Source organism: Ochotona curzoniae, unplaced genomic scaffold, assembly GCF_017591425.1.
Source record: "Ochotona curzoniae isolate NIBS_2020 unplaced genomic scaffold, NIBS_Ocur_1.0 scaffold_2453, whole genome shotgun sequence".
Lineage (NCBI taxonomy): Eukaryota > Metazoa > Chordata > Mammalia > Lagomorpha > Ochotonidae > Ochotona > Ochotona curzoniae.
This window is the reverse complement of record NW_024467094.1, coordinates 13164867-13186773: the sequence shown is the minus strand read 5'-3', so window position 1 is coordinate 13186773 and position 21907 is coordinate 13164867. Positions and strand designations below refer to the sequence as shown.

The 21907-nt window shown below is 41.0% G+C and overlaps 1 protein-coding gene across 4 annotated transcripts in view; it reads right to left on the bottom strand.

Moving 5' to 3' along the window:
- Nucleotides 1-21907, bottom strand: part of SSH2 (slingshot protein phosphatase 2) — a 213160-nt gene that overhangs the window by 84533 nt on the left and 106720 nt on the right. Inside the window, exon 1 of one of the 4 annotated variants that reach the window (XM_041000222.1) lies at nucleotides 16631-17258. The exons of the other annotated variants lie outside the window; for them this stretch is intronic. Within the exon in view, the coding sequence (XP_040856156.1) occupies nucleotides 16631-17079 (449 nt within the window). The 5' untranslated portion in view covers nucleotides 17080-17258. Of the gene's footprint in view, nucleotides 1-16630; nucleotides 17259-21907 lie in introns of those variants that run through there. 4 annotated transcript variants of the gene reach the window in all.

The window sequence follows — 21907 nt, the reverse complement described above, 5'->3', positions numbered from 1 at the left end:
TGGGGAAGTGGGGTGAGGTATTCTAAGAAATGTGAATATAAATACTATTTGCTTCCCCTAACTTTTTTTCTTCTTCTTTTTTTTTGCTCCATCACATTCTAGTTACAGCCCAAAATGCAGTGTTAGCAACTGAAATACCTGAATCTGACTTTCTGTTCTGAAACATAAGGAAAACCTTAGTGATTCTGGCTAACCTCTTGGTTTTTATTTGAAACCTGCCATTTCAGAGCAAGCAAAGCAATATTGCCCCAGAAATCATTCTTGGAGTGAAATCTCCAATACAACCCAATTCCCTTAAATCATGCCCTTTAAGAATGGCTGTTTCTTCTCTACTACTGCTTAGTGTAGAAACAGCTAATGTTTTTTTCTTTCACCAGAACTGACAAATTGAACATTTCCTACAATGCAATTCAGTTTTGTATGCCTGCAGGCCAGAAAGATGATTTGTCCCCCTAAAACCTGACTGACCCCACACTATCCATTTTGACCTGTGACCTCTTTATCAGTAACCCCTGGTCTCTGATAGTAGCTGGACGACAGGCCAACCACAGAAGTCCACTCTCCAGTGAACAAAGGCTTGCTATGTAAGAGAGGAGCTGTGGGCAGAGATACAATCTGAGGAGAAGGTGCTGAACTCCTCCTCTGTTCCAACAGCATGTCCGGGACTGCTGCCATTACAAGAAGTGAAACTTCACCTGAAAGCACTTTCTCTGCCCGTGATTTAAACACACACCTTCATTAAGGAAGCAGCTCAGTTTTCCAGGCAGGCAACCAATGCTACTGAAGCCAGTATACCACTGTGGCCTGCATTCCTTTCTCATTCCCATTTTGTTTTTTCTTTATCCTTTTATCCTGTATTTGCTATAGGCCTTATACTGTTTAGATACACTGATAACATTTGACTAAGAGTATTTAAGAAATTTTCACACTCTTTGTTCTCCTATATTTAATACACAGCCTCAAAGACTAACACTTTTGATTTAAGCATGTAAATGGCTTGTTCTCTAAAAGTTTCATTAAGTCCATTGCTTCCTATAAACAATATCAGGAAACTATATAGTCAGAACATTAACAAACTTACGTATTTTATTAGCTTTCAAGATTTCAGTATCATGAGTAAGTAAGCAGAATGGAAAATAACAATGATGCATAATATTTCCTAAGAAGAGTGCAATGAAATGTTGTTCAAAGTCTGAGTTAGTTTGCTGAAGGGCCACACACAAGCCTGTTTGGTAATCTCTGCCTCTAAAAGTCTGTCCAAAAAGGTGATGATTCTTGGGACTGGCCCTGTGGCACAGTTCTACAACACCAGCGTCCCACATAGAAGTTAGGTTGAATCTCACCTGCTTCACTGTCAATTCAGCTCCCTGCCAATATGCCTGGGAAAAGTAATGGAAGACAGACCAATTGCTTGGGCTCCTGCACCAATGAGGGAGACTGGTTAAAGCTACCTAGCTTTAGCTTGGTCCAACCCCAGCCATCATAACTATTTGGGGAATGAATCAGAGGATGGAAGACCTCTCTCTCTCTCTCTTTCTTACCCTTGTAACTCTGCCTTTCAAATAAGCAAAATAAATCTTTAAAAAAATAAAGCAAAAATGTGAAGAGAGGGAGCAAACCTAAATTCACCAATACTATACTTAATCTCAACACAACAACTCAGACAACTAGTTTCTTTATTTAAGCTGTTAATGTATTTCTATTTCATCTTTCCATTAGGTCTTCTCAAATAGCTTATAAATTAAAGTATTTTCATCCATGCTTCAGCATGAAGTTGGGGAGAGGTCCTGAGAGCAAAGACAAGTGAGGACCAACTTTTCTGCATTCTTAAGTAGCTCTGACAAAATGAAAGGTTAAAGTCATACTTCCCTTTTTATCATTTCAGCTAAAATACAAAAATAAATTACTAAAGAGGACAGTAGGAGCATGGACTAGCACAAATGGATAGCAAATTAGCTATGTGATCAAAAATCCTAGAAAAAATATATAGCCTTTGGCATGGTGATTTAGAAAATAAGTTTTGGGCTAGTTCCTTTACAGACAAATTGGAAGCTCTGGGCACAAGGATGTTCATTCAGTGTGGGCAGAATATGAATCACTGTTATGGAAAACAAATAACCAATAAAAAGAATATGAAAAAATATATTTCCGGACAATGGCAGGTTATTCTAAATATGCCAAAGTGGGGAAAAAAAAAAGGTTACAAAGCAACAGATCCAGAACATCCCATTTTAAGAAATATACACATACACAGAAACAGCCTGAATGATATTAGCAGCAAACATGTTTAGGGCAAGTTCATTTTTAAGATGAGTGGGTGGTAAAGAATGAAGACATTATCAACCTAATTGATATATAAAGGTAGATAGGCTTTTAAAAATGGGATTCTACATTTGGAAACTCCCAAACTTACTGACAGCACTGCCATAATGCAGAGCACATTCAATATTTTTGGTATATTTTCATTTTAATTGAGAAAAGGACTTGATTTTATTTCTTTAGAAACATTTTCTTGACTTGAAATTATTATTGTTATTGACTATGAAACACGTGGTTTTTTGTGGACTATGAAACAAGTGGCTGTTCCACTTCCAAACCAGCTCCCTGTTAATGCACCTGAGAAAGAAGTGGAGAATGGTCTAAGCCCTTGGGCCCTTGCACCCACGTAGGAGACCTGGAAGAAGCTCCTGGCTTCAGTCTGGCCCAGCTCTGACCTTTGGGCCATGTGGAGAGTAGGTGAACCAGTGGATGAAAGATTCTCTGTCTGGCTGTCTCTCCTCTGTAGGTAATTCTGCTCTTTCAAAAAAAAAAAAACAAAACAAAACAAAAAAAAACTTTAAAATCTAGGGGAAAAAAAAAGAAGAAGAAACTAGGAGTAGAATATTGCTCATACAGGATACTAAATAACAGGCCATTAATTGGTCATTAAACTGGTAACCAAGGCAGCGAGAACAAGGAAAAATAGCAGTCAGTGCCCTCTTCCCTTTGTAGTTCATGTTACTATGAGTGTTTTAAAAGATCTATTTATTTATTAATTTAAAACCAGAGCAACAGAAGGAGAGACAGCAAGAGAAACAGACACACTTTTCTCAGCTGATTTATCCCTGTATGGCCACAACAGCAGGTCTGGGCCAGCTGGAAGCCCAGAGCCAGGAACTCCATCCTGGCCTTCTACCCGAATGACAGTGGAACAAGGATGTGGGTCATCTTCTCTGCCTTCCTAGGCGTATCAGCAAGTACATGGATCTGAAGCAGAGCAGCTGTGACTCAAGCCAGCACTCAGAACAAGATGGCTGTGTAGTAAGCCATGGCTTAACACTCTGTGTCTGAAGGCCTGTCCCGTTTGTACACATTATAAGCCCTCTGTGCCATGGGAATTACCTTCCTTACCACAAGATCCTGATGCAATAATGTTTAGAGCTAAGTACCTGGAGGAAGCAGAGAAAAGAGGTTTTGCACTTTGGATTACCTGAATGTGTTTAAAAACAGTCATTAATACATAGTTTAATGATTTTTGTACTCATGCTGCCTGTGGGGATTTCACACTGTTCTCCAAGTCACTGGTATTGATTGAATAAAAACAGTTTTGCAAAATTAGCAGCCATCCTAAATAAGCTAGTTACTGAGCTGTATACCTCCAATGGATACCTGATAAAACAAACAAAACAGACAGAACAAAAACAAAAAAAGCAAAACAAAACAACACAAAACCCCCGCCCATTTCAATATCCAAATTGTTCATTGCAATTTTCAAAAGAACACTATCTGACAAGACAAAAGCCCTTCTGCATGATCCTTTTTCCAACAAATCAGTAACAGCAGTCATTCAATGAAAATGATTATTAATAGGACCATATTATTTGTTACAAAAGTCTTCCTTCTTATTTTTCTCTCACCACACAAGTAACCTTTATCTCTGTTTATTCAAAATAAGACACTGAAAAAGCCCAGAAACAAAGGTCTAAATCCTAAGTCAGATTCTGCTACAATAGAGATTTCCTAAATGGCTCATTTACGAGAATGCATTGCTGTCCTCGGAATTCCTTAAGTGCCAATTGCACCTTTCATTTGATACACAGGGGCCATTCAAGTGTGCTCTTATTAAAAAAAAATATTTATTTATTTCATATAAGATTTACTTATTTTCATGGGAAGGCAGATTTACACAGAAAAGGAGAGACAGGGAAAGATCTTCCATCTACTGGTTCACTCCAAAATGGCTGTAACAGCCAAGTAGTGTAGACAGTCTGAAGCCATGAGGCAGGAGCTTTTTCTGGCTCTCCCACAATGGTTCAGGGGCCTAAGGAATGGGACATCCTCCACTATTTTCCCAGGCGTAGTAGCAAGGAACTTGATAGAAAGTGGAATAGCTGGGACTCAAACCAGTGTTCCTATGGAATGCCAGCACTACGGGCAGAAGCTTAGCATGCCATACCATGGCACTGGACCCCCAAAGCGTACTCATATTTATTATACATTTTCTGATATGTCCTGGTTCCTCAGTATCCTGACTGCAGGAACTATAATTTACAGTTATGTTATTTTATTTATCTGAAAGCTGGAGAAAGAGAAAGAAGGAAGGAATCTTCACCCACAGCTTCACTCCCCACATGCTCACCACAGCTGCAGCTGGGTTAGGCAGAACCCAGGAAACTAGAACTCATTTGGATATCCCATATGGGTGGCAGGGAGCCAAGTACTTGAGCTATTATTTACCGTCTTCCAGGGTGCACATTAACTGAAAGCTCGATTAGAAATGGAACCTTCCTTCGGGTACGACACAATGGCCTAATGGCTAAATCCTTGCCTTGCATATGCTGGGATCCCATATGGACGCTGGGTCATGTGTTAGCTGCTCCACTTCCCATCCAGCTCCCTGCTTGTGGCCTGGGAAAACATTAGAGGACAGCCCAAAGTCTTGGGACCCTGCACCCGCATGGGAGACCCAGAAGAAGCTCCTGGCTCCTGGCTTCAGATCAGCTCAGCTCCAGCCATTGCAGCCACTTGGGGAGTGAAACAGCAGATGGAAAAATCTGATTTTCCAACAAAAATACATAAATCTTTAGGGGAAAAAAGAAAGAAAGAAACAAACAAAATCTTCACTATAACCCATGGACTCCAATATGGGTTGCAGGTGTTCTAAGCATGACCAAATATTTGTCCCCAGCATTTCAATTTATCTCTTATTCTTTACACAGAATGAGTGGAAGTATGCTAGCAATGTAAATGACAGAATTTTCACCATCAGCTGAAGGGGTCTCTCTGTATTCTAGTTCTTTTATAATATGACTTCAGATTATATTAAACCATTTACTGATTACTAATATTTTTATTTCCACAAATTCTATATTTTTAATCCTATGGGTGATATAGATATAGTTTCACTGCTGAAGAAGTCAAGGCTTAAAATGATTATATAGTATGTCTAAGGTCACTGGACTAAATTGGTCAAATTCTGACAGGAACTGAAGTCTATTTCATTCTACACACCAGACTGGTACTATTAGGTGTAAACAGTTACTCTGTATCTGACTCAAGAGGCACAGCATGTTAAGCTGCCAGCTGTGATAGCGACATCTCATATTCCAGCCCTGGGTTGATTCCCCGACAGTCTGCTTCTTATTCAGCTCCCTGCTAATGTGCCTGGGAAAACAGTGGAAGATGGCCCAGGTATTTAGACCATTGCACAGGGTACCTTGGATGGAGTTTCTGGCTCCTGGTTTTATCTTGATCCACCTATGACCCTAGCACCATATTGGCAGTGAATTAACAATTGGAAGATCTCTTCTCTGCCACTCTGCTTTTCAAATAAACAATTTTTTAAAAAACGTGTTTAAGGAGAATATTTAAGGAGCATAATACTCTTAAGAATTAAGTGGAGATTTTATTGGTGAGGGATGAACTGATATCAAATCCGGTCAAGGAGATTTCAAAGAGGTTCATTTCCACTCACTGTTTGAATCTATTCATTTCATTTGCAATTAAATTCACACTCTCCCCTTCACCAACTCACCACCTTCTCAAATGAAAGCTTCTCAACAAAAAATAAAGATGACATGATAAGAAGTTTAAATTTAGATGTTCTTGAGAACTGAGCATGTTATCTTTAAGGGAAATTTAGTGATTACAAGGGCTATAGGAGAAATGAAGGTTCTGAGGAAATGGCTTCTGTCTTAATCCATTAAGTCCCAAGTTTTCAACTCTGAATGATTTAATGATATTAGATGTATTTCAATGTTGCCAGTGTTATTTATTTTTAAGCTCAATTTAGGATTTTATAGGTGCCCTGCATAAAGGAAGATGGCACACAATGGGTTAAGAGCTCTAGGTTAAAAATGATGACAATTTTAAAATTTACAATCAGTAAAATCAAGTCAGAAACACTTTCACTCAGATTAGTCCTCTTGGAGATCAACTTGCTTTCATTACACAAAATCAGAGTAGCAGAGAGGAGATGCGAAGACAAGCGGCTGAGCTCATAAACCCGCAAGGCTTCTGCTAGGGCAGTGAGGGATACTTCCAGCGTTTCCTGAATTGCAAATAAATAAAGCCATTTCAGTTTCCTCAGAAGGCGACAATCAATTGAAAGTCCATGATGAGAATGCTCACGCTCCATGTACGCTGTACTCCTCCAAGTACTCTATACTAATCTGTAGATGAATGGCACATCAATATTAAAAACTGATTATAAAAGTAACAATTCAATATAAACAGTTTTATTGTTCTTACAAATTATCTCATTTGATCTCCAAGTCCTCCCACCAAATGAGGCAGATATTATTTGCAAATTAACATAAGCAACCATTTGAATCATTTAGCTCATTCTCCTCTCCAAAATAATTTTCTTCTATACCTGAAAACTTAATCTGTTCTGACTAAAAACAAAAATAAAAACAAACAAAAACCAGGCCTAGAACTGGCTAACACTGAATTTTTCTTTGAGAGAGGCAGAAAGTGTGTCAACCCTACAGATTTTGTTTTATCAGACACAAACAGCTAAACCCCTCAGATTACTAAACATAGGATCACACTTTTCTTAAAAACAGATTAATGAAGAAAACAAAACTTACTACATTCACATAACATGTAAAAAAGGAAGTGAACCTAAATGTGCCCTTTGGTGTACAACACCAGAATCTATTTATAAACTGGCTACATCCTTTCCAAATCACAGGAACACACCTAAAAAGGCCTTGATGTTCTTAGCACATTTCTTCAGCTTAAATTTGATTATGATAGTGACGGCAGCATCCTGCATTATTCAACAATGCAAAGCTAATTCCAACTCTATGTGAAAGTAATTAGGATATCTTTTTTTTTTTTTTTGCTTTATCTTGGGACATTCAGAAACTATGTGAGAATTTCAGAAACTGAGTTTAACAAATGGTAATTAAGAGGACTCAACATTTACGCAATGACCCAAGAAGAGATGTGAGCCAAATCTGTAGAGGTTTGAGGTCCTCTGTTACTCAAAGACCCAACAGTTCTTGGAAACAGAGAATGATGACAACTTGCAACATGTGGCTTTAGGCAATGGCTTCTTAGTGCAGTCTAGAGAAACTGCTCAGTTTCAGAAGTGAATACAGACAGGTAGGTACACAGCAAGAGCTCTAATTTAGGAGATGGGAATCCCATTCTTGATTTATCAAAAAAGCAATCTTGAACACACCTCACCCTTCCTGTTCATCTTCATTCTACAGATTTAGTTTACAGTTAAGTTGGTTAAACATGATTTCAAAAAGGCCAAAGTTGAGAGCTCTTCCCCCTGCTCTCAGTACCTGGCCAATCAGTAACTTCAAACAAGCACAGGTTTGGATAAGGTCATACAGATACCACCAGTAATAAAAACACAAATGTACCTTTATACTCTGACAGTGGATCATTAACCTAGCCTTCATATCTTAACATCCAGAATATTAACTAGATGAACTAAATTGATTACTCTTTTTAAAATATTTCAAGTTTTGGGGTCTGTGCTGTGGCACAGCAGCTAAAGCTGCCACCTGGGATGCTGATACCCTATGAGCACCAGCCTGGGCCCTGGCTGCTTTACTTCCAGTTCAGCTCCCACGAATGGCCTGGGAAAGGCGGCCTAAGTGTTTGGGCCCCTGCCATGCATGTGAGACATGGATGATCTCCTGGATCCTGGCTTCAGCTTGGTCTGGTGCCACCACTGGTACCTTTAAGAACTAATTTGTGAATAGAAGATCTCTTTCTCTCTCCCTCTTTCCGAAATTCTGACTTTCAAGATAGAAAAATAAATCTAAATTCCACTTCTTAAGACTATTTTGTATTCAAGGATCAGATATAACTACAAAAATTCAGGACTCATTTAAAAATCAAGGAGACACATAATGCTTTTTAAAGTATTTATATCAGCTTTTTCCTCCACCAGAGAAACCAGTCTATAAATCGTAAGAAAAGGAGATAGCATTGTGGAGGTAGAACTACCACCTGCAGGACCAGTATCTCATATGGACACCAGTTCGCATCCCAAATACTGCACTTCTGATCCAGTTCCCTAATGCTCCCAGCAGGCAGCTGAGGACACCCCTGGAGCTTAGGCCCCTGCACCAACGTGGGAGACCTGAGGGGAGCTCCTGGCTTCGGAATGGCCCAGTCTCTCTGTATTTCTCCCTCTCTTTCTGCAATTCTGTCTTCAAATAGATAGAAAGATAGATAAGTAAATCTTTTTAAAAAATAATAAATGAATGCCTGGTTTCAATTGCTAATTATCAATTGCTCTCATTATATTTTCCCATTTCTACAGATGATCTAGATTTAAAAAGCACCGTGGGTGATAACCTTCATTATCAACAAAGTAAAAGTTTTAAAGAAAAAGAATTCTAACATTACAACATTTGTTAGTTCTTGGTTTGCAGACTTTATAGTACAGATAATCCTGCTCTAGAACCATTTTAAATCAAAAGGGGGGAAGGGGAAAGGAAGGTGACAAAAACAGTGCCAAAGACCCAATATAAATTTGAATCCTTAAATGCAAAATACTAAATATTAGTAAAACAAATCTGGCAATATATCAAATGAATAATGCAAATACGTAGCTCAATTATGTAAAGATAATTAAACTTCAGCTACTCAAAATTTCATCATATAACCAGTGCAAGGGAAAAACCATTATTCCAATAAATGTCAAAAAATGTCTAATAGAATTCAATAACTATATCAAATTAAAAATCTTTGCAAATTCATGGTAGTAAGCCATTACCTAGATAAGTAGTCTTTGACAGAACCTATGGCATGCTCTATAGCATGCAATATAACTTCTTTACAAAACATAGTAAGTATTCCTTTTACCACAGAAAACAGGACAAGCCCAACAGCACTGTACTACAGATCCTAGCCAAAACAATGAGTTACACATACTCAAACAAAACTCAGTTTCAGTTAATAATCACTGGCTCAGAAAAGTCATGAAAATCAACTGAAAAAATCTAGCAGGTATTAGAACCACATAAGAGTTCAGCAAGGGGGTATGATATAAAAGCAGATGTTTTATCACAAACCTATAGTGACTAATACAGACAACATTTTTTGTGACAGCACTGCACAAAAGCAACAAAAACTTTAGGGAACACCTATGAATACACCTACTCGGAATTGCGTACTACTCCCAAAGAAAACTATAAAATTTAAATGAAGATCATTTAAAAACTTAGCACACATACTAACCACATTCCTCACTGTGAAGGGTCATTTTCTAAAGCTATTAACTCCCCACAAAATTAATTTCAGTTAAATATCAATCAGAATTCCAATAAGAGTTTTTCAAAGTTGGGAACTGACAACCTGATTCTAAAATAGACAATAGTGAAGAGATTTAAAAAAAGAGCAGCTAGATAAGCCTTGCTATAAGATGCCAAAATATCCACTAAATCTGTAATAAATAAAAACAGCATAGAAAAACAAAGGAATTGAAAGTAGATTTCAACTATCTACAATATAAGAATTTAATGCGAGGCATTTCAAATCAGTGAAGAAAGAATGGATTAAATATTATTTGAATAACTGACTATATATACATTTGAAATAAAGTTTAGATTCCTACCTCATATTATAAATAAACTCCAGATGTTTCAAAGAGTTAAATACTTAAGGGAAATACATAATTCACAGGGAAAAAATGGTGCTAAGCCTTTCTAGCAAAAAGGAAATCATAAAAAGAGAAGTATTTAAGACCAGAGGTGGAGTCAGACTGCATGCATGTGTAAAATGGCTGAATAAACTTACTTAACCCTCTGTGTATCATCTGTAAGACACAACACAGAGCTCAAAACAAGCAGAGAGTAAGAACTCAGTAAAAAAAATTACTGTTTAATGCTCTTAATACTACTGTGGTTGGTAAAACAGGAGATGACACGGGTAAAAGAAAATTGGCAAAGGTTTTATTTTTTTATCTTTTTTTTTTCTCCCCAGAAAGCAGTTTGGCAGCATTTACTAAATTTTTAACACATTCTAAGACCCTGAAATTTTACTGTGAGGAATTTATCCACAGCAATGTTGACATGTGTACACAAAGACCTTTATCTTCAGGACTTTGAGGGCAGAGCTGTAAGAGCTCTGGATTCAGACAGGAAATGCTGCTTCTAGCTGCAGTTCCACCAGCAACAAGTCATGTAGCAAATAAAGTCACCATTTTGGTTTCTTCAGTTTGCTACACTACAAAACATGGATGGCGACTTGCTTAATCTGCCCCAGGGGAATTCTTTAAAATAGTGGATCCCAAGTGTGGGCATTGGACTAGCAACATCAATATGATTCAGTTACTTAACAGAAATGCAAACTCTGTAGCCACAACCAGAACTACAGAATTAGAAATTCCGGGAGGTGTGAGCAGCAACTTGTGTTTCTAACAAGCCCTTCAGGGGATACTGATGTAAACTTAAGGTTTGGTAAAGAAGCATATGAAATCACTTGGATAACTACCAAGTTACCCAGTTATCCAAGAAAGCATTAAAACTAATACTAGTACCAAAGTGCTTCTACTTTTCAATTTTATGAAAAAATGCATTTTGAGTAAGTAACTCTCAATGTTTCTCTTATTGTTGAGCTTGAGCTTTAGAAAATGCTGATGTGCAGCCAAGAAATCAAATGCATATGAAACCAAGTAAATAAATACTTTAGGCAAGAAGAAAAAGTTTACGATAAACTCATCAACAAAATCTGCATGCCTGCAAACAAGCTGGGTGGAGGCGGAACAGGGGATGGGAGCGGCTGGGAAATCAATCTGGATCTCCCTTACAAAGAGGAAATAATTTAATTTTGAGCCATCATTACTTCCTCTGGGAGACTGCACTAGCAGGAAGTGGGAGCTAGAAACCAGAGCTGGGAATTGAACACAGGTCCTTTGATGTGAGATATGGGTAGCTTAACTACTAGGCTAAAGGTCTGCCTCTGAAGAATTTCAATGAGAAGTTTCTCAGAGTGGCAACATTTTCAAGGCAGTTTTTGTCAGTATTTTATTTAAAAATTTCGACCTTTCCCTGAACTTGTTAGAACATGGCCACTTATTTCCCAAAGCATTTACTGTTTTTGTTTTGTTTTGAATTTACTTCCTTGAAAGACAGAGTTGAAAGAGATCAAGACAATCATCTGCTGGTTCACAAACCAACAGGTTACAACATGCAGGAGCAGGCCAGGCACAAGGCAGGAACCACATCTAGGTTGTCCATGTGGGTGGCAGGAAGCAAATGCTTGAGCCTTCAGCTGCAGCTTTCCAGGTGCACTAGCAGCAAGCTGGATCAGGAGCTCCAACAAGTCAGTCTGGAACCAAGCATTCAAAAATGGGTTGCGGGCCTCCTAAGCTGTGGGTCAACCCACTGTGCCGAAATTCTTGCCTCTCAGATTTTTGCTTTATTAAAAAATATGTGCAGAGGTTGGCTTTGTGGAGCAGCAGGTGGAGCTCTGCTTGCAATTCTGGGATTCCCACATACAAGTGCCAGTTTGAATCCAGCTGCTTTTCCACCCAGCATCTTACCAAAGGAACTGGGAAAGCAGCAGATGAGGGCTCAAGTACTATGGTCCCTGCCACCCATATGCAGGAGACACGGATGGAGTTCCTGACACACCTGACGGCTGTTACCATTGGGCAGTCAGAGGATGGACAGCCTCTGTCTTTCCCTCCCACTCTGTCATTCTGCCTTTCAAATAAATCCTTTTCTTTTTTTAATGCATGTATATTTTCATAAAAGGCATGGGGAACTTTTCATGACCATTTTTTAAAGAGATTTATTTTTTTAAATTGGAAAGTCAGATATATAGAGAGAGGAGGAGAAACAAAGAGGAAGATCTTCTTTTTGACGATTCACTCCCCAAGGAGTTGCAACGGCCAGAGCTAAGCTGATCTGAAGCCAGGAGCCTGGAGCCTCCTCTGGGTCACCCACATGGGTGCAGGCTCCCAAGCTTTGGACCATCCTCCATTGCTTTCCCAGGCCAAAAGCAGGGAGCTGGATGGGAAGCAGGGCAGCTGGGATGAGAACCGGTGCCCATACGGGATCCCAGCGCATTCAAGGTGAGGACTGTAGCTGCTAGGCTGCCGCACTGGACCTTCATGACCATTCTGATGACTCTCATCTAGGACTCCTGAAATTTGGTCAGATGATCCTATGGGTTTGTAACATCTCTTTCCCTGGTAGGATCAGTGTTTATTATAGTAACTATTCTTTGTTTCTGGGATGAAGCTGATTATTACTTTATTTTTTTTTTTGAGAGAGAGAAGCAGGCAGCTTGTGTCACTGATAACTCCTTAAGTGCTCACAACAGTCAGGCTAGCTAGCCTGTGCTGAAGCCAGGAGCCCAGAACCCCAGCCAGACCTCCCCAGGGAGGAAACTGATTAGCTGAGATATTACCTGCTGCCAACAACTCTTCAGAACTATCAAAACTATTCAAGCAACACTTTCGGAACACTCTTCACCACATCATCATATGACTGCACCCCTTCTCTAGGTGCTGATGTAGTGTGACAGCAAGGAGCAGCCCTCTCCCCATGCTCCCCTGTGGACACAGAAGAAGAAACCAAATCTGAACCATTTGTCCCACCCATCTTCTTGTACCTGACCCTCCCCACCCTAATCACATGCCAACATGCATGTGTATCCCGCTCAACTATGAAAACAACATTAAAAAAAATTTTTTTTTAAAGAAGTAAGCTGGAATTGGGGAGCTGGAGGTAGGATTCAAACCCACGTATTCTGATAAGGGAAATGGGCATCCTAACCACTAGGCGTAACACTTGAGCTTCATCGTTTCTTAATGTTCACTGAAGCACCTGTGTTGCTGGCATCCCATATAGGCACCGGTCCCAATCCTAGGCTTCCACTTCCAGTTGAGTTCCCTGCTGTACATCTGGGAGGGCAGAAGGTGCCTGGGCCCCTGGCACCCACGTGGAAGACCTGGAGAATTAGTGGGTCCTGGTTTTCGCCTATCTCAGCTCTGGCTGGCCAGGTGGGGAGTAAACCAGTGGAGAGAAACTCTGCTGGTTTGCTCTAACTCTGCCTTTCAGATAAACAAATACATCTTTAAAAAAATTCACATTGGTGAATGTTTTTCCTGGCAAGAGTAAACTTCAATCTAATAATGATAATGTGATAATCAATAAAATGCAGCAATATCTCAGCTAAGCTATAATTTTACCTTATATATACCACAGACAAAAATGAAAAGATCAGAAACAAAGAAGAGGTTGTGGTGTAGTATGCTAAGCCTCTGCCTGAGCTCCTGGTTCAAGTCCCAGCTACTCCATTTAATGCAGCTTCCTGCTTACTGCCTGGAAAAGCAGGGTAAGATGGCTCAATTCATTGGGTCCCTGTACTCATGTGGGAGACCTGGAAGAGGCACTTGGCTCCTGGTTTCTGACCTGCTCAGCTACAGCTGTTGCAGCAGTTTGGGGAGTGAACTAGCAGATGGAAAATCTCTCTGTCTCTCCTTCTCTCTTGGTAATTCTGTCTTTTCAATAAAAATACACAAATCTTTTCTTTGTTTTTTTACAACTCTCATTATGAATCTTTTAAGTTAATCCTGCTAGTTTTTGCTATCTATATTTTAGGCACCATAGGAAAATGTTCACAGTGACTGAAATTTATAGTACCAATCCTAGAACAAACAGTGTTCGGGGCTGGTGCTGTGGCATAGCAAATTAAGTCAGTGCCTATGGCATGGACATGCCATATGGGTGCCAGTTCCAGCCCCAGCTGCTCCATTTCCCATCCAGCTCCCTGCTAATAATGTACCTGGGGGAGCAGCAGAGGGTGACCTAAGTGCTTGAACCTCTATACCTACACACACGAGAACCACCCTAGCTCCTAGCTTCAGCCTGACCCAACCCCAGCCATCACAGCTGTCTGGGGAGTAAACCAGTAGACGGGTGATGTTTCTCTCTTCCTCTGTTTCTCCCTCTCTATAACTCTGCCTTTCAAGTAAATAAATTATGTATTCCATTTTTTTTTTTAGGAAAGTGTTCCTTAACCTTTTCTGAGGTCACATTACTTGCAAAATAAGATTTAAAAAGTGTATTTATCTACCCAACATTTTCATAGACCTCAAGTTGACCATGGACCCCAAACTAAAAAGTTCTGTAACAGGTACCAATAATGGATATTTTAAGTCACAAAACTTCAGATTTTATTAGGTGTTTCTCCAATGATTTTTTAAAATGATCAGCTGGGCAATATTATAAGTGATTTAAGAAGATCTTTAAAGCAATATTAACAGCTGCAGTTCAGAAGTAAAAATTCTTGCAAATTTCTTCCCTTGATTTTAGCCAAAAGTCAGATAAGTAAACCACAAGTCTCTTTAACTAACAAAAGACAAAAAATAAAAAATATTCTACAAATTCTTTAATGTTTGTCTAAGCAATAAAACTCAGGATAGCAAATACACTTTCACTAAGTTTAAGATGTAAGCAAAGTCTCAAAAATGACCTTGGTACTACAGAGAGGAAACATCATTTTTATAGTGGTTATCAGTATTACTCAAGGAAGTGGACCTGGACCCTATGGATGGTTTTGTCATTTACCAGCTTTATAGCCTTGTGTAATCACTTAACTTTTCTCTTAGCTTTACTACCTACAAATAGAACAAATTAGTTCACAGAGCTGCAGTGAGGATTAGATGAGATAGTATATATTACACTCTTTTATCTCAGTGACAACTGGTAGACAAATGGCAGCTACTAGTTAAATTTTAAACACGAATTTCTCACTCAACTTAAAGTAACTGGCATGCTACCGGCTGCTTCTGTATCCAATTACTCTACATACCTGTCAATATCTCCTTTTTAAGGCTGAAATATCCCACTACATGTACAAATAGCATTTTTAAGTACTATTAACACCATTCATTTGAGATGGCTATCCTTTCTCTTCCATTCCATTCTCCTGCTTCCCTGGCTTTTAAAGGAAAACTGGAAGTAAAGCAGTCTATTTAATTGTGTAGAATCATACTACATGGCAGTCACAACACTTTTCTTTTTTCCTTCCCCCTCCTTTTTTTTTTTGGTAAACATTTTTACGGTGTTAGATCACGAACCAACACAAAAGAAAAAACTGAAACTCAAGTTTAATTTGATTGCGGGAACAAATACCTTTCCTGTAAAATTAAAATAATAAATTAAGTGTAAGATCACATATAGATTACATGCTATTCTCTGGACCTTTAACAAGAGATAACGGAAAGTTTCAGCCGCTGGACATTAAAGAAGTTCTTGAAGGGCTGGACTGGGAGGGAGGCGGCAGCTTTGCTTAAGTGCTGGGAGTCTGGTAAAACCTCAGCAGATGACTGCTCGGAAAACACTGCTGCGGGAGCGCCAGCACAGTACGGCACACTGCTGCTATCTCAGGTAACCTTAAACCACTCCAGTGGTTCTAGGATAAGGCTTCAATAGGTGGAGCTCCCCTCCTCTGAGCTTTCCAACTGTGAGGTGAGATGAACCACAAGCTTCAGCAACACAGCGCTTAGGGATAGCTAAACCACTGTGGAAGGGAATGGCAATTCTAGAGATTTCAAAAAACGGTGACGATAAAAGGAAGCGTTTCAATCCTGCACTACAGTCAATGAAGGAGTGCATGCAAGCATAGCGGTGAGCGCGCAGTAAGTAAGGTGGAGATAAAAGGGAAACAGCTAAATCGCTCTCAAGTCTAGTTCTCCGAAAAATTCCCGTGAGGAACGGACTGCTATTCTTTGTGTGAACGACTTCCAACTTAAGGTCACGCACAAAATTCCCTCGAAACAAACAAACAAACCCCTGCACACACAACAAAGAAGGAGCAGCAGGAGCCACAGGGCGTCCCTCGCGTTTCCGGCCGGTTGCCCGACTCCACCGACCACCTTTCACCCGGGTCTCGAGCTGTCACCCGGTCACCACAGACTTCTCGCGGACAACGCCACTTTCAGAGTCTCTCAAAGTTTACCAGGCGTTCTCCACTCCCATCCTTCCACCCCGGGCGGCACCTTCTGCTCCCACCCGATCTCTCACCCCCCACCCCGGTCGCCGCGAGACTCCAAGCACAAGGCTGCACTTTCGGCCCCGCCGGCTGGGCTCGCTCCACCAGGATGCTGGGGAAAAGCAAACTTTCCCGGCGTTCGCGTAGGCGGGAGGGCGCCCAGCGGACTCACAGCTGGTTGATGGCGTTCTGCGAGATCACCGCGTTGGCAGAGAAGTAAGGGATCATTTCGGGGTCACGGGGACTACAGGTGCAGGACGGGGCGCCTTGGTCTCGCGGGTCAACGTGCTCAGGGTCATGGAGGCGGCTCAGGGCGCCCAGCGCGGCATGCTGGCCCCGGTCCGGCTCGGGCACCGAGCGCTGGCTGGGAAGTCGGCGGGCCGGACGCGCGGGCTCCCGGCGGCCGAGCGGAGCCGCCGAAGCCCCGGCCTTGGGCTGTGCAGTCTGAGCCCGGCGCCGGCAGCAGCCCTCCTCCGCCCGCGTCCGGGGCGGGGCGCCGGGGCCAGGGCGGAGCGCTGAGGCGCGAGGGAGGGGTCGGCCGAGGGTGAGCCGCAACCCCAAAACACCTTTGTTTGGGTGAGCGAGTGAAGCCAGTAGGAAGTGGGCGAATGAGGTGGGCATTGCCCAAAGGAGGACTATTTCAGCTGAAGAGTTCTTGCCTGTTAAACGGCTCCATACATTGTGCTTTGAACCAACCCCCTTTAAAAGGCGGTCTATTCCCAAACGCAACAAATACTAGCCGCTTCCTTTGTGCTGGAGGAATTTAAGCATTAGCTAATATAAAACATATATAACTACATATATATTAAAGATTTTTTTTTTAAATTGAAAGACGGAGTTAGAGAGATCTTCCATCTGCTGGTTCACTTCCCCAATGACCTCAATGGCTATGACAGGAGCTAGGAGGTTCTTCCCGGTCTCCCACGTGATTTCAGGGGCCCAAGCACTTGAGTCATCCAATGGTGCTCTCCCAGGTGCATTATCAGGGAGCGGAATTGGAACTGGACTCCGATGGCATGGCACTGTTGGGCAGTGGCGTAATGGCAAGGTCAAGGTATAGGCCCCTAGTTTTTGTCTTAACAGTTGAAGATATGAATGGGGGTATAAACCCCTCCTATTTACATCATCAGTAACATCTCCCAGCCTTTGTAAATCAGTTTTTAGAGGCTTTCCTATCATCCTCCAGATCAAGGATTCACAGCCTTAGCTGCCTATAGGAATTACTTTAAAAGCCCAATCCCCTCTCAAGGGCAGGATTTAGACCTGAGTGTTTTTTTTCCCCCTTCACCAGATGTATTTATTTGAAAGGCAGAGTAACAGAGAAGGAACATCAGCAAGAGAGAGAGAAGAGTGACAGATCTGCTGGTTCATTCCTCAAATGGCAGCAACTAGGTGTGTGCTAAGTATAAGCCAGCAGCCAGTAGCAGGGACCCAAGTACCTGGGCCATCCTTTGATGCCTTCCGGGAACACAGCAGGTATGCTGGATGGGAAGTGGGGCAGCTGGGACTCAAACCAGCACTGGGATAAGGGATGCCGACAGTCCAGGCAGCAGCTTAAGGTATTACTGTACCATAACACTGGCTGATTCGAGACTCCCCAGGTTGAGGATACAGGGTAGAGATTATATTCTCACTTTACACTTGTGGAAATGGTTATGGTCTAGGGAATTATGTCATCCAGACAGGGACTGACTCCTGACCCAAGTACCAACTGGTATTCCCTTATCTTCTGCTGACTTAATTTACCATATTGCTTCCAACTCACCTGAGCAATGCCTTTCACCTGAACAGGAACCAGCGCTTGGTGAAAAAGAGATTTTTTCCTGTGTTTTTTTTTCTTTTAAGATTTATTTATTTTTATTGGAAATGCAGATTTACAGAGAGAAGGAAAGACAGAGAGAAAGATTTTCATCTGCTGGCCCACTCCCCAAGTGGCCATAACAGCTATCTGAAGTCAGAAGCCAGGAACTTCTGGGTCTCCACGTGGGTGCAGGGTCCCAAGGCTTTGGGCCACCTTCTGCTGCTTTCCCAGGCCACAAGCAGGTAGCTGGATGGGAAGCGGGGCTGCCGGGATTAGAACTGGCACCATATGATATCCAAGTGCCTGCAAAGTGAGGATTTAGCCATAGCACCAGGCCCTCCTAATTTTTTCCCCCTTGTATAATGTGTAGTGGTGTACAAAAGGGCTGTCAGGATGCAGACACTCCATTAAAATCAGCTTCCTTATCTCCTGTCCTTCCAGCCTCATGATGCAAGGAATTCCTATTTTTAGCCATTTCTGACTACTGGTCTAAAATGAATGACTCTTTTTAAGAATTCTAGAGCCAGAAATGGAATACTCATCAATTTAAAAAAGGTACTCCACTGACCAATCAGCAGAGAAAACAGACTGAAATTAAGGAGTCACTTTAAGACTCAGCATGCTGGAATCAAGAAAAAAAAAGGGAAGTTTCCAGATTTTAAGTCTGTTGGGAACGTTGGCAATTTTCAAAATACCAGTAATAAAATAATCAATTCAAATGATAAATTCTGTGTCTAAAATCAGAATCACATTTTGTTGGTGCTGTTGTTATTAGCTGATCCTCCCATAAAGCTGTTGCCAAAACACTGATGAACTTGAAATGTTGAAACTCATGCTGGGGGAAGATTTTAAGTTTCCTGGAGATCTAGTATCAGGAAGGAACCAGGGGGCAAGTGAAGAGTTAATGGAAACATTGATCTAAGGGTTCATCATCTTCATCTGTCTCGAGGAAGGAAAATGTTTGAAAGATTTATTCAGGCTGTGTCAGCAAATGGCAGTGTGAGAAAAAAAAAATTTGCTGATACACCCCAAAATAAATTGCTTAAAATATCTGGCAAACTTGCCAGTTTGGAACTCCTTCCAGGCTGTAATTTATTACAGCCTCCTGCTGTGATCAAAAATGGCAATAGACACTTTAGGATAGTGCTATTAAGGTGAGTCCAGTTCCTTTCAAGACACTGCAGAGATGGGATCTTATTGAAGTCAACACTAAATGATACAGTTAGGAAAGATTATGGCAGTGGTAATCTTTTGTGTCTGTCTGAAAGTCAGCAGGAAATGTATCTTAATTCAAACTTAATATCTCTTGTAGTTAAAGACACTAGAGGTAAAGATTTTGTAAGTGTGTATACTTGTCTTTTATAAAAGTTTCTTGGGGCTTGGGTTAAGTGGCCATGTGCCACATGGTGGCATCCCATAAGAGCCAGCTGCCCACTAAGGAGCCTGGGGAAGCAAAAAAAAAAAGAAGAAGATGGCCCAAAGTACTTTGTCCCCTGCCACCTGTGTGGACAACCAGGATGGAGTTCATAGCTTTTGCCTGGCTCAGGTGGTGCTGTTGTGTATATTTTGGGGAGTAAAACAGGGGATGGAAGCTTTTGATTTCTCTCTGACTTACAAACAAAATAAAAGCTTAAAGAAATAAATAGTTAAGTTCCTATAGTGATGCTCCAAAGTATATAATCTTTTGGTTTCCTCTCAAAATGATCTCATTCAGCAATGTGCCCACTCAGCCCAGGAAACTGTGTAATCACCCACATCCACATCTTTTAAAAAGCCTTACAAATTCAAATTTTTCCTTTCCACTGTAATATAGGAAAGTGCTAAAATATGCTTCTCTTAATATTTCATTTTTCTAATTGTATAAATTTTATTTTTGATAATTTTTACATATTTGATTAATGTGCAAAGGGTCAAGGGCTAGAGGAAAGTGGGTAAAACCATTGTTTTGACATTCTGTTTTTTCCTTCCTATAACTGGGGACAGGAGGGAGATAAGGGGAGAAACCACACCTAACCTCCCAACCATCCAGGGTCCCCAAGTTGGGGCATGCTCCAAGGGCACTGCTCAAGTGGTTTTGATAGCTCAACAACTCTGTATTGCTGCCAGTCTTGCCATTCCAGTCACGATGAAATCTCTCCAGACTCCACTGGCTGACATAGTCACCTTACAGTCTCTGTTTGCCCAGGTATTCACTGCCAATTGTTTGCTGAGGTAGTTGAACAATTTGTTTTGTCCTCCATCTTCTATTATGGTACCAGGTGTCCTCAACAGGCTCTAATGTATTGCCATATCCTCCATGTGCATTTGGATATGCTGTCCACTGCTCTAAGACACTGAAGAGGCCCAGCTCTTTCACATGTATTCCATGGTCAGGCCATGGAACATGCAATTTCCTCCATGGTTGAAGTTCTAAGTGCAGCAGTTCAGTTGGCAGGGGAGATTCTCAAAGAAACTTATCTGAAGTGATCCCAGATCTGATTATTGCTGTGAATGCCAATACAGGGTCCAGCACCGTCCGTTGCCCAAATCGGCCTATGCGCACACTGTTAGTTCTAATTGCTGCGTCAGTTCTGTTTCCAGCTCTGTCTCCTATGCAAACTAATGGGTGTTGCAGTCCAGCCTGATCCTGCCCACCACACATTCAACCCCCACACAAACCAGTGGGAGCTGAAGCCTAGCTGAAGCAACACACAATAACCCCTACCAGGCCCATCTCCTGCCCTGGTTCCCGAGCTTACCAGTATGTACTCTTTTTTTTTTTTTTTAAACAAACAAACAAAAAAAGTAAATCACTTTTGTAAACTGGGATAGTTTCAAGGAAATGATCATTTCTTTGTTTTTAAAAGTTGAGCCAAATTCCCTCTTCTTTTCAGAGTATCAAAATGTCAATCAATGTAGTTTTAGCTCAATTTAATTCTTTATTCTCCATTGTCAGGAAATAAGGGTCTAGGGAGCAAGCTTTCTGCACTGAAGCGTCCAGGAATTTAAAACTGATTCTAAACTAAATTGAGCAGAATTCGATAAAGTAAGCTTTGTACTCCACCTGAAATCAGAGCGGCCTTTCTCTTAAAACTGCACAAAGACCTTCAAGAAAAATAACTATTTCTTTGCATTCTCACTTGAGTTGGAAGATTTGACATGTCTTTTGCTGACCACTTCAAGACTCAAATATATGACTGATCTAAAATATTGGCTGTTGACAACATTAACTGTGATTAGGTTAATCTGCTTATAGAATTAGTGATCAGCATTGTGGGTAAAGCAAGTAAACTGCTGCCTGTGACACTACCATCCCCTATGGGCATTGGTTTGAGTCCTAATTGTTTCACTTCCAATCCAGCTCCTTGTTAACTGTCCCAGAAAAGCAGTGGAAGATGCCCCCAGTGCTTGGGCCCCTGTGCCCACATGGGAGACCTGGATGAAACTCCTGGCTGGCTCCTGATTTTGGTCTGGCCAAGCACTAGCTATTGGGGCGATTTAAGGAGTGAACTAACACATGGAAAATCTCTCTCTCTGCCCCCTCTCTCTAAGTCAGCCTTTCAAATAAAAAAAAAATCTTTAAAACAGTTTTATGTGCTCAAATATTAACAGTCTTAAAAAACATTAAGTACCAGATGTTATTGTATCTGTAGAGTGCTTGCATTACTA